General features: G+C 41.9%; 1 protein-coding gene across 3 annotated transcripts in view; it reads right to left on the reverse strand.

Annotated features, from left to right (window-relative positions):
* Positions 1–12,725, reverse strand: part of LOC120919563 (P43 5S RNA-binding protein-like) — a 369,439-nt gene that overhangs the window by 106,362 nt on the left and 250,352 nt on the right. For all 3 annotated transcript variants that reach the window (XM_040331769.1, XM_040331768.1, XM_040331770.1), the window contains one exon: positions 436–524. In XM_040331769.1, the coding sequence (XP_040187703.1) occupies positions 436–524 (89 nt within the window). The remainder of the gene's footprint in view (positions 1–435; positions 525–12,725) is intronic.

Raw genomic sequence — 12,725 nt, forward strand, 5'->3', positions numbered from 1 at the left:
TGCGCCATCCCTCTCGCCACAGGGTCCTGGCTCTTGATTGGATAGATTGATTGACCGCAGCGGGAGACAATGGATGCGCTGCCGTCAATCAAATCCAATAACACAGGTGCTGGGGCAGAGTCATACATTTAGCGGCTATGGATGCCAATTGAATGACTCGGGAGCATGCCCACAAGGTAAGCCCCCCAGGAGAGCGCTTCTCCTAGGGGGGTTTATCTGATGTGGGGAGGACCCGCAAGAGCTGCCCCTCAGCACAACACAAACACACACATATCTCTTCTCCCCCCAAAATTGCCCTCCTAGAATATTACTCATCTCCTGCCATCCCCCAAATTCCTTCTTGCAGCACACCCCCCCCCCCCCCACTTTGTGGCACCCAATCCACAGTCACCACCATGTTATACAATCAAACACATGGGTAGAATGTATACTCACGCAAAGCAGGGTTCAGCTCTGTGCACCGACAAGTGATTTTTTAAAGCTCTCTTCTTATGAAAGATTTTGGAACACCCAAAAACTGAGCACTGCAAGGAAAAATAGAAACAAAAATTTGTGATACAGGGGTCCAGCCACATGACTGTTCTGCATATTCACAGGTTTATGAATCCAACGGCACCTTCAGATACCATGGCTGTCTAGAGACCCAACCATCCCATCTGACCTGAACACAACTGCACCCCCTCCCCCCCCCCCACCACACAGTTAAAGCAACACATTTATATTGCATAGGGCTTTTCAAGGAACAGGATTTCAAGACCCAAGTAAAATATATTGTATTTATTTTTTCCTGAAGGGGTGGCAGCCAGTCCTGAGAAACTGACATTAAATCATTTGCAGGATGCCACCACATCAACCTTGTGTGGACAACCAATGGGCCATCTTGTAAACCTGTGAAAAGTGGCCTGTATGGGGACACAATGAAAAAGTCCTTATTGAGGTGGAAGGCCAACACCATGTCAGCAAAAAAAATAATCTTGAATACAGGACAGTTTACACTTCGAGTTAGGTAGCAGGATCTCCGTTACTGAAGGGTGGATATTAGACGTTATGAAAAAGGAAGGGTGTACTGCACCAATTCGATAAATAGTAAAACGGCAACTAAAATGTTATACAACACTAATAATAATGGTCAAAGGAAGAGCTGTGCTGTTGCAAGCTAAAATGTGACACTAGTGATAATGAAGTGCTAGATAGACATCAGTCTGAGACCTCAATAGGATAACAAGGGGTTAATTCCTAAATTAGGTAGAAACTTGAGTATTATCAAGTGAATAAATAGCAGTCTGTGTGAACAAACCAAAAAAAAAAACCTTAGGAATACCATTAACAAACCGTCAAAGGCTCCCTGCCTGGTTCATACCCGGGTTTGGGGGGGTTCGGCGGATACCTTAGCTCTTCCCCCTCCGATGCTCCATTTTGTTGCGGTTTGCCTCCATACCCTCTTAAACTGCTACCCACCTGGCTACCCTGTTGCCCCGGGTGGTGGCTGCTGCGGTGGTCCTCGACTTCACGATTGCGTTTAATGTAGCTGTTCATGTATGCATATACCATTGTGATATGTCTGAAGTATACTTTAGCTGTTTGACGGTCCTGCGAGGCCGGATTTCGATATATGAAACCCTGTTGGACGTGTCTGTCCTATGCTTTATATGCCTCCCCCCCCCTTTTTTTTTCTTTATTGTTCCCTTTTATTCCTTCAATAAATACTGATTATACAAAAAAACAAACCGTCAAAGGTAAAAAATGTGAATAAAAATTAATGCAGAGTGTCCCTATAAACTTAAATATCCCCAGTGTTCAATGAATCCAATAGTCCAGGAAAAAGTGTTGACAAGATAGTGCCTCCACCAAACAATTACACTGAATAAAGTGACAAGTGCTTTTGCGCTAAAATAGACCCTAAATGAATGAACCCACCAAAAATATATAGTGCAGCAAAACCTAGTAATGTTTACATGACATTAAACAAGGATATAAATAAAAAGTGATTCTGCGCAACATATCACGCTGGTGAACTAATGGTATCACAAAAATATTGATGGTATAAAGTGATATACTAATAAATGTAGGAGCTGACAGAATTCAGCATTAGAAATATCAAAAAATAAAAATAAAAATAAATGAATTGCAGTAAGTGAGTCCAAAAATATATAATACTAAAAGAGTCAATGTGCAAAAATATAAACAATTGTGTGCAAAGGAATAGAATGAGAAAGTTCAGTCCCAAAGAATGTAAACACAAATCGGCTGTCAGAACGGATGCACTAGATGCACTGAATGAAGGTGAGCACCAGCTCGATAGTGTAAATACACAGCCGTGTGATAGAAGATGAGCCAGATCCCTGGCTGAGCTCCCGGGACTCTTACCTCTCAGCCCTCCTTAGTGGGCAATAGTGTACAGGTCACTCGCAGTCTTCTATGGGTGGTCACAGATGCTTCCTCTCTCGATCTAATGGGTCCTCCCTCTATTGGGTCAGGTGCTCCTCAATACCAAATGGGTAGTAAAAGCAAAAAAGAGAGAGAGGGGACTCCCATAGTGAGGTAACGTATGGTGCAGGTGAAATAATTTGAGGAAAAACCTGCGCTTACATTAGAAACAAAAAACAATGTGCAACGAAGGAATAAACAAGCGGCGTTTCAATCGCCAGCTTACGTCACTCCGGGTGTACGTCCTCCAATCCCTACGCGTTACGACACCACGTGTCTTCGTCTGGGGAATCTGATTGGTAGTGTGGGTGTTGTTTATATCTCCGAAAAACCGGAAGTCTCATCGCGGCCATATTAACCAGAAACAGAGCGTTTTGTCCTTTATAATATAGCCCTCGTTATCTCTGATACACTCTCTCGAGTGCCAAGTTCTGCAGTGCTACATGTCCCCTTTAGCATGTCTGATGCATATCATATCGCGGTCTCCAAGAAAATGGCCGCGATGAGACTTCCGGTTTTTCGGAGATATAAACAACACCCACACTACCAATCAGATTCCCCAGACGAAGACACGTGGTGTCGTAACGCGTAGGGATTGGAGGACGTACACCCGGAGTGACGTAAGCTGGCGATTGAAACGCCGCTTGTTTATTCCTTCGTTGCACATTGTTTTTTGTTTCTAATGTAAGCGCAGGTTTTTCCTCAATAAATGATTTCACCTGCACCATACGTTACCTCACTATGGGAGTCCCCTCTCTCTCTTTTTTGCTTTTACTACCCATTTGGTATTGAGGAGCACCTGACCCAATAGAGGGCGGACCCATTAGATCGAGAGAGCAAGCATCTGTGACCACCCATAGAAGGCTGCGAGTGACCTGTACACTATTGCCCACCAAGGAGGGCTGAGAGGTATGAGTCCCGGGAGCTCAGCCAGGGATCTGGCTCATCTTCTATCACACGGCTGTGTATTTACACTATCGAGCTGGTGCTCACCTTCATCCAGTGCATCTAGTGCATCCGTTCTGACAGCTGATTTGTGTTTACATTCTTTGGGACTGAACTTTCTCATTCTATTCCTTTGCACACAATTGTTTATATTTTTGCACATTGACTCCTTTATTATTATATATTTTTGGACTCACTTACTGCAATTCATTTATTTTTTGATATATCTAATGCTGAATTCTGTCAGCTCCTACATTTATTAGTATATCACTTTATACCATCAATATTTTTGTGATACCATTAGTTCACCAGCGTGATATGTTGCGCAGAATCACTTTTTATTTATATCCTTGTTTAATGTCATGTAAACATTACTAGGTTTTGCTGCACTATATATTTTTGGTGGGTTCATTCATTTAGGGTCTATTTTAGCGCAAAAGCACTTGTCACTTTATTCACTGTTCATTTACATATTTACTTTTGCTGCCATTATGGATGTTTTTTCATTTATGGAAGATAGAAATGTGAACCTTGATGATGTCTTTAACCCACTTAATAAAACACGCAATACGGACCTTGAGAGCTTAGTCAGGAAGCTAGGTCATCACATGGAGAAAAAAGTGAGTCTCTGGTGGGATATTAATACGTTTGACAGATACATTAGGGAAAATATTGCTCCCCGTAGACTACGGTGGGAACTTCCCCCGAATGACGGCCTGACCGATAAAGAGTCTATGGATGAATGGTTTGAATTTTTTAACACCAAAAGTGTTGAAGGCCTTAAATTTCTGTTGAAACGGAAACAACGTAAGGCACGCACCATAGAGAAACAGATAGAAGAACTGAAATCGAAACTAGATCCACACAAAGAATCTGAGGACTTTAAGAAACTCACAACACAACTAAATAAAGATCTTACTAATAAAGATCTGGAAGTGCAACAACGAAAAATGAAAAAGTATCAACGCGATGTTGGTGACTATAAGTCAGATCTAGTCTTTAAATGGCAACAAAAGGTCGAAGCAATACAACCTACTTCGACCTATTCAACACCGGAGAGAGAGGTTAGAATTTTAGACCCCACACCGATGATTAACCGTGTTGAATCGAGGCTAGACGAGAGAGCCTATTATCCTGAAACCAGTAGAACATATCAGGAACCAACACAATATGCTAGACCTTTTAAAAAACCCTCCAATAATGGACAAAATGGGCAAAACAATCAGACCCACCAGAGGGAGTATAGAGGGCCGCCACCACAACAATATGAGTATCGCGGGGGGGCTGATAGAGCCCCTATATACACACATAATAGATTTGAGCCCTTGCGATATTATCAGGATCCGTACTATGATCAGCGCCAACCTTTGAGTTATTATGATCATAGTACACAAAGGGCTTTTTTAGACAGGGAGAGGAGAGACCTCTCCCCACGACGGCAACCAGAACATTATCGTTCGCCACCAAGAAAAACTCAGGAAGACAGACTAAATCCCGAACAAAGAGGCCATCGAGCGGGAAAGGGATTCCAAGCGAAAAAGAGAAAGGTCGGTGGAAACGTGGTAAATCTGAGTGGGAAATCTGTGACGGCAGAAGAACTGGCGGTCTTAGATAAAGGATTGAAACACGCACCCACCAAAAACTTCAATAAATTCGATACATACATTGGAATACGGAAATATGTGAGGAAACTCACTATTAAGAAGGCCATCCTAAATAACCCTTTTACATCCCGCCCAATTACAGCAACTAATGGTAATGAACCAATACATAGTACCCTGAGAAGCAACTCGGTTTACAATCCCCAAATTTCTAAAAACCAACATATTGACGTTTTTAGTAAAATGGTTTTACAAGACCTGGAGTCTCTAAAACTACAAAATAGGAGTGACCCTATCCATATAAAGAAAGGTATTCAACTACTTAAAGAAAGAACTGACATTGTTGTCCGCCCTGCGGAAAAGGGAGGAGCAGTTGTGATACAATCAAAAGAACAGTATCAAAACGAACTGAGTAGACAATTACAAGATGGCACAACTTATGTTAAACTTCTGGGCAATCCCATTAGAAAGTATAAGAAAGAACTGGCATTACTTATTGATCTAGGAAAGAAAAAAGAAATCCTGAATAAAAAGGAATCTAAATATTTACTGCCAGAAACCTGTAGAACACCTGTTATATATACTGTCCCTAAGATCCATAAATCCCGAGAAAATCCACCGGGAAGGCCCATTGTGAATGGGATAGATTCTCTGACTGCGAGGATGGGACAGTACATAGATTATTTCATCCAGCCTGCAGTTCAAGCTACACCAGCCTACCTCAAGGACACGAAACATATATTACAGCTATTAGATACAGTACCAGTGAGTGAAGGAAGAACATTGATCGCCACGGCAGATGTTACATCACTGTATACAATCGTGCAACACCATGATGCCTGCTTTGCCGCTAAATGGCTTCTACGTAAATTTAGTAACCTCATTTGCCCACAAAGGAAGTTTCTCATTAAATGCCTCGATCTGTGCCTCAAGTGTAATTACTTCTGGTACGACCAGAACTATTACCATCAGGCAATTGGCATTGCCATGGGTGCTAAATTTGCACCCAGTGTGGCAAATGCCTTTATGGCATTATGGGAAGAGTCAGCTATATACGAGAATACTCCCACTGAGTTATCTCTCTACAAAAGATATATAGATGACATTATCTTATGGAGTGGTAATAGAGAGAGCTTGGTGAACTTCCTTGAAACACTCAATAGAAATGATAAAAACATTTCCCTGGTATGGAAAATCGACGATAAATCTGTAGATTTCCTAGACCTGAACATCAGTATTGAGAAAGACAAGATTGTTACTAAAACACATTTTAAAAACGTTGACATGAATAGCTATCTCTCAACAGACAGTTGCCATTTTAAACCTTGGCTTTTTAACATCCCTAGGGGGCAACTAGTTAGACTAAGAAGAAACTGTACAAAAGAGTGATTATTCATTACAAGCAGACATGATTGGTCTGAGGTTTAAAGAAAAAGGCTATGAAGAGTCATGGATTAAAGGCCAAATAGATACGGATAAAAAATTGGATAGAAAAGAGATGCTACAGGACAAACCAAAAAAGTGCCAACAACAAACAGCACCAGTACTTATCCTTGATTATAACTCCCAATATAAAGATGTGGCCAAATTGATTGGAAGACACTGGCACATTTTGAAAGGAGATAAAGATTTAGGGAAATTACTTCCTGAAAAACCAAGGATAGTGTACAAACGAGCACCTACTCTAAGAAATTTGATTGTAAAATCAGTAGTAGAACCACCCCCAAAGCCAGGATATTCATTTTTCTCGGGAAAAGGCTTCTACCCATGCAAAAACTGCAATGCATGTCGAAAATCACAGAAGTTTCAAAAGAAACGAGTTTGTGGCAACAAACACAGGAGAAACCCACGTGATTAGGGACTTTATTGGATGTCACACTGAAGCTGTTGTATATGTGCTACAATGTAGCTGTAATCTCCAATATGTTGGGAGAACAAAAAGGGCCTTGAAGGTTCGAATTAGTGAACATGTGGAGAACATAATAAATGGCTTCCCGAAACAGTGTCTCTAGACACTTTGATCAGGTACATAAAATCGGGATCCCTCACAATTGCAATTTTGGGGTATTGATAAATTTAACCCCTCGTGGAGAGGAAGCCACAAGGTGCGCACGATCAGTCAAAAAGAATCCCAGTGGATCCATAAGATGCGCACCCTGACACCAGGAGGAATGAACGTTGAGTTTGACCTCAACTGCTTCCTCAGCAATTTTTAGTTCCCCACACTTTTAGATTAGTTAGATATAGGTTTACTATGTATCCTATTGGACTTTTTTACTGATTGCCTATTATGTGTGTGTGTATATATATTTTATGGCTGTAATGCGACAAATCGAGTGTACGACCACCATATATATGTATTATCTATATACACCCTCTATTCCCATCTTATTCTATTTTAATTATTAGTATTATATTCATTCCTTACTATCAGTCGATACGGGAGTCCCCCATGGTTATGAATATAGATACAACCAGGTTTTACCCTTTTTAAGAAACATTAGGTTTTAAACATATTTTAATATACACTTTCCATATAAACTTTATTACTGTACAACTCTGCTATTACCACGTAATGGTTACAGTATAAGCCATAGACTTTAGCCCATGAGCGACATCTAGTGGTTACTTATTGGTGATGTCCTTGCTCTGGTGCTAGTCTTTACTATACTTGGATATATGGATACCATTTATATATGCCCTTTCGACGGCCTATATTGTTTATATATATTTTTTATATATTTTTATATATATTTTTTATATTTTGTATTATTGCTGGCTCCGAGGATATTAACCAGAAACAGAGCGTTTTGTCCTTTATAATATAGCCCTCGTTATCTCTGATACACTCTCTCGAGTGCCAAGTTCTGCAGTGCTACATGTCCCCTTTAGCGTGTCTGATGCATATCATATCGCGGTCTCCAAGAAAATGGCCGCGATGAGACTTCCGGTTTTTCGGAGATATAAACAACACCCACACTACCAGATTCCCCAGACGAAGACACGTGGTGTCGTAACGCGTAGGGATTGGAGGACGTACACCCGGAGTGACATAAGCTGGCGATTGAAACGCCGCTTGTTTATTCCTTCGTTGCACATTGTTTTTTGTTTCTAATGTAAGCGCAGGTTTTTCCTCAATAAATTATTTCACCTGCACCATACGTTACCTCACTATGGGAGTCCCCTCTCTCTTTTGCTTTTACTACCCATTTGGTATTGAGGAGCACCTGACCCAATAGAGGGAGGACCCATTAGATCGAGAGAGGAAGCATCTGTGACCACCCATAGAAGGCTGCGAGTGACCTGTACACTATTGCCCACTAAGGAGGGCTGAGAGGTAAGAGTCCCGGGAGCTCAGCCAGGGATCTGGCTCATCTTCTATCACACGGCTGTGTATTTACACTATCGAGCTGGTGCTCACCTTCATTCAGTGCATCTAGTGCATCCGTTCTGACAGCCGATTTGTGTTTACATTCTTTGGGACTAAACTTTCTCATTCTATTCCTTTGCACACAATTGTTTATATTTTTGCACATTGACTCTTTTAGTATTATATATTTTTGGACTCACTTACTGCAATTCATTTATTTTTATTTTTATTTTTTGATATATCTAATGCTGAATTCTGTCAGCTCCTACATTTATTAGTATATCACTTTATACCATCAATATTTTTGTGATACCATTAGTTCACCAGCGTGATATGTTGCACAGAATCACTTTTTATTTTTAAACAATTACACTGCCGCTTACCAGATGACGTGATCTCTAATTATAGGAGATCAATATGCGCATATAGTTGATATCCCAGCCTGGGGTATCTATTGGTAGCAAAAATCCCTCAGTGTGGTTCAATATTGCATAGAAGATGTCTCAAACAATGTAGCAATCCAGGATGCACCACATAACTGAGGGATTTTTGCTACCGATGGATACCCCAGGCTGGGATATCAACAATATGCGCATATTGATCTCCTATAATTAGAGATCACGTCCATCTGGTAAGCGGCAGTGTTATCGTTTGGTGGAGGCACTATCCTGTCAGCACTTTTTCCTGGACTATTGGGTTCGTTGAACACTGGGGATATTTAAGTTTATACGGACACTCTGCATTAATTTTTATTATATTCACATTTACCTTTGACGCTTTGTTAAACCTAAGGGTTTAATTCTCTGGTTTGTTCACACGGACTGCCATTTATTCACTTGATAATTCTCAGGTTTCTACCTTAGGAATTAACCCCTTGTTATTTTATTGAGGTCTCAGACCTATTTATAGATTTTTTTTTACTCAGTCGGTGTTTCATAATTTTAATTGATATTTATCTAGCACTTAATTATCACTAGTGTCACATTTTAGCTTACAACAGAGCAGCTCTTCCTTTGACCATGGATATTAGATGTGCAATTTATTTAGTTACTTGTTTAACTAATTTTGGCAAATTCGTCAATTCCGAAATTTCCAAATGTTTCAAATTTTTGGATCTCTGAAAACGCAAATTTCAGAATTTTAGAAATATGCAAAGAAAATAATGAATTTTTCGGTAGTGCACGTCTAGTGAATATTGCATTGTGACATAGCAAGATTTAGATCCTACAGGACATCTTACCAGAGACAAGAAAAATGCAAATATATGCCCTCCATATACAATTAATTTTTTTTACAGGATCTGGCCTTGCCAGCCTTAGTTAGCTATGGTATATATTGTGCGACAACCCTCTAAGCCAATTCCTGATGGGACAACAGTCAAGCTGTTAATGTCAGTGACTAATCAGGGTGGTAAATGGGCCCTTGAGACAAGTCTTCCAGGCCAGTAGATGCCACCAGATTAACAAGCTTCATGTAGCAATAACTGCAGGGCCAGCCTGGAGTCACCAGTAGTTGCAGCAACAGGGTTACTGTCAAGTAAGCATAAATTAAGAATTTAGCAATCCTATTGACCTACCACTGCATCCACTGTCTGCCCAATTTGCTGAAAGACTTGAAGGAATGATGATGCACTCTCTCCAATGCCAAGCGAGATTTTCCCATAACAGGTCATCTAAGGTGCCCCAGGACTGGAATCCCTCTTTGCCTCAAGGCAGCTCTCTGAGACAGACATTTTGCTGAACCACCAAGCAGAGGTGTCTAGGCCAAAAAGACAAACTGCAAATATGGTAGTACTCATTCCCTAGTCACGAAGAAAAAGAACAGTTGGTGCCCCCAGTAAATGGGTACACAAAGTATGCATTTTGAGGTCTATGGATGCCAGAAGTTCCCCTAATGCAGGGACACCTCCAACTGAAACTATTTTCTTGGCAGTCGTGGCTTTTGATAGAACAAATCCAAGACTAAAGAGTCAAAATTAAACCCCTGAAATCCTTCCTGCAGCAGAACTGGGATCACCCCCCTCCTGGGCGAGATGAAAATCTGCCAACTATGGGGGACACAGGTTGGAAGTAAATGAAACAGTGGACAGCCTCTATTGGCATATGTACACTTTTTTAACACACACACACACTTTGAAGAACACATCAGATCATATATATCTATACCGATATGAACTGGGTAAACGTGTTAGAAACTGTGGCTCGTTTAGGAGAGTTGAACAAGACCACACACACACACACACACACACACACACACACACACACACACACACACACTTTACTTCTGCCTTTGTGCCCTGTCCAATGCTTTTTGGGCCTATTTGGGACCTTGCTGCCTACTGTCAGCTTTCTTATTCTCTGGAAATGCCTTTTTTCCCCCATCACCCGTGCTTTACACCACCTCTTGCAGACCTGGGCCAAATTGATGATCACCCGTAAAGGAAAAAACACATTGGGGTCATTTTGAAGCAGAGACGCCTGACCAGGTTTTAAGCAATAGGCTTCCACTGGCCAAATTCACCAAGGCCAAGATCCTAGCTGTCATTCTTACGACTGTGGAAGAATCCGCAAAAAAAAAAAAAACACTGCAGGAAAGAGGGAAAGATTTCTGTTCTCTAGAGGTTCCTGCCAAGAGATGCATGTGCATTTGTGTCAACCATACTTCTAGATTTCTGGCTACACAAGTGGAGGCCAGGGCTGGTTTAAGATTCCCAGGCCCTGTGTAGAAGGATATCTCCACTTTTATCCATCGGATCTCGAAGCATGCCCATATTGTCAAACACTAGGTCTGAGTTTTTTGAAAGAGGTACGTCCAACTTAAGGTTTTTATTCCACGGCTGCACTGTGACCTCTTCAAATGAAAACCTACGTTAGACTTACCGCCAACGGTATGTATTAAAGTAATCCTGAACTGGTTCACAAGGGACATTGTTCCATAAAGGTACTTACCACCTAGCGTTTAGCTTACCTTTCCCTCCACTTAGGGCGGGAAGTAGGCCTGCCGTCCTGGAAGGTTCATAGAAATACCGTTACCGGTAAGTCTAATGTAGGTTTTCTCCTATCACCTTCCAGGACGGCACACCTGAGAGCATAATCAAGTAACCACAGGCCTACCTTCAGGGTGGGACCACAGCTTGTAGGACCTTTCGACCAAAAGCCAAGTCTTGCTGTGACAACATTTCCACACGATAGTTCTTCAGGAATGTATGATGACTGGACCAGGTAGCCGCGCTGCGGATTTGTTCCCAGGAGGCCCCTGCTTTCTCAGCCCAGGAAGTTGCTAAGGATCTGGTTGAATGAGCCTTGATATTAGCTGGAGCCGTGACCCCGGCACACACAAGCCCCGGAGATGGCTTCTCTTATCCATCTTGAGAATGAGGCTTTTGATGCCTGCAGTCCCTTCCTGGGCCCAGCATATAGAACTAATAGGCGATTGGATCTCCTAAAACTCTTTGTTCTCTCCAGATAAGTGAGAAGAAACCTTCTTACATCTAGACAATGAAATTTCTTTTCTTTCTCGTTCTTTGGTTCAGTACAAAAAGGACGGCAATATGTCTTGCGTCCTATGAAATAAGGATGACACTTTTGGTAGGTACAGAGGGTCTGCTCTGAGAGTGATCCTATCTGGCTGTACCCTCAGGAAGGGTTCCTTCATGGACAGCGCCTGCAGATCCCCTACCCTCCTGGCTGAAGTAATGGCTAACAAAAATGCTAACTTTAAAGTTAGGAATTTAAGGGGAACCTCTTCTATGGGTTCGAATGGGTGTGTAGATAACGCCTCTAACACCCTGGTTAAGTCACAAGGTGGACAACTACTTTTAAGGACTGGAGAAACTCTTGCTAACAGAAAACGCTTAATAAGGTCCTCTTTTGCCAAACTTCGATCGAGATAGACTGAGAGGGCTGCTATCTGGACCCAAAGGGTACTGACTTTCAACCCCAAGTCTACCCCGTCCTGGAGGAAGTCCAGGATAACCGGGACAGACGTTGAAGTCACCTGTCTTTCTTTACTCCAGGAATAGAAAGTCTTCCAAATGTTTGAATAAATCTTCCTAGTTACTGGTTTTCTACTCAGGAAAAGGGTACTAATGACCTTCTCTGAGCAGCCTTTACGTTTTAGGATCTGGCGCTCACAAACCAGGCCATCCGCTGGAAAAATTCCAGCCTTGGGTGAAGTACTGGCCCCTGCCTGAGGAGATCTACCCCGTTCGGGAGCTTCAGTGGTTCCACTATCGCCATGGATCTTAGACTTGCGAACCAAGCTCTCCTTGGCCACCACGGGGCTATCAGAAGGATCTGGCCAGGTGACCTGCTGAGTTTCTGAAGGACCCGCGGAATCAAGGCCAAGGGCGGGAACACGTATGCCAGCCTGTAATGCCAGGT

The sequence above is a fragment of the Rana temporaria genome, chromosome 12, assembly GCF_905171775.1.
Source record: "Rana temporaria chromosome 12, aRanTem1.1, whole genome shotgun sequence".
In the NCBI taxonomy this organism is placed as follows: Eukaryota; Metazoa; Chordata; class Amphibia; order Anura; family Ranidae; genus Rana; species Rana temporaria.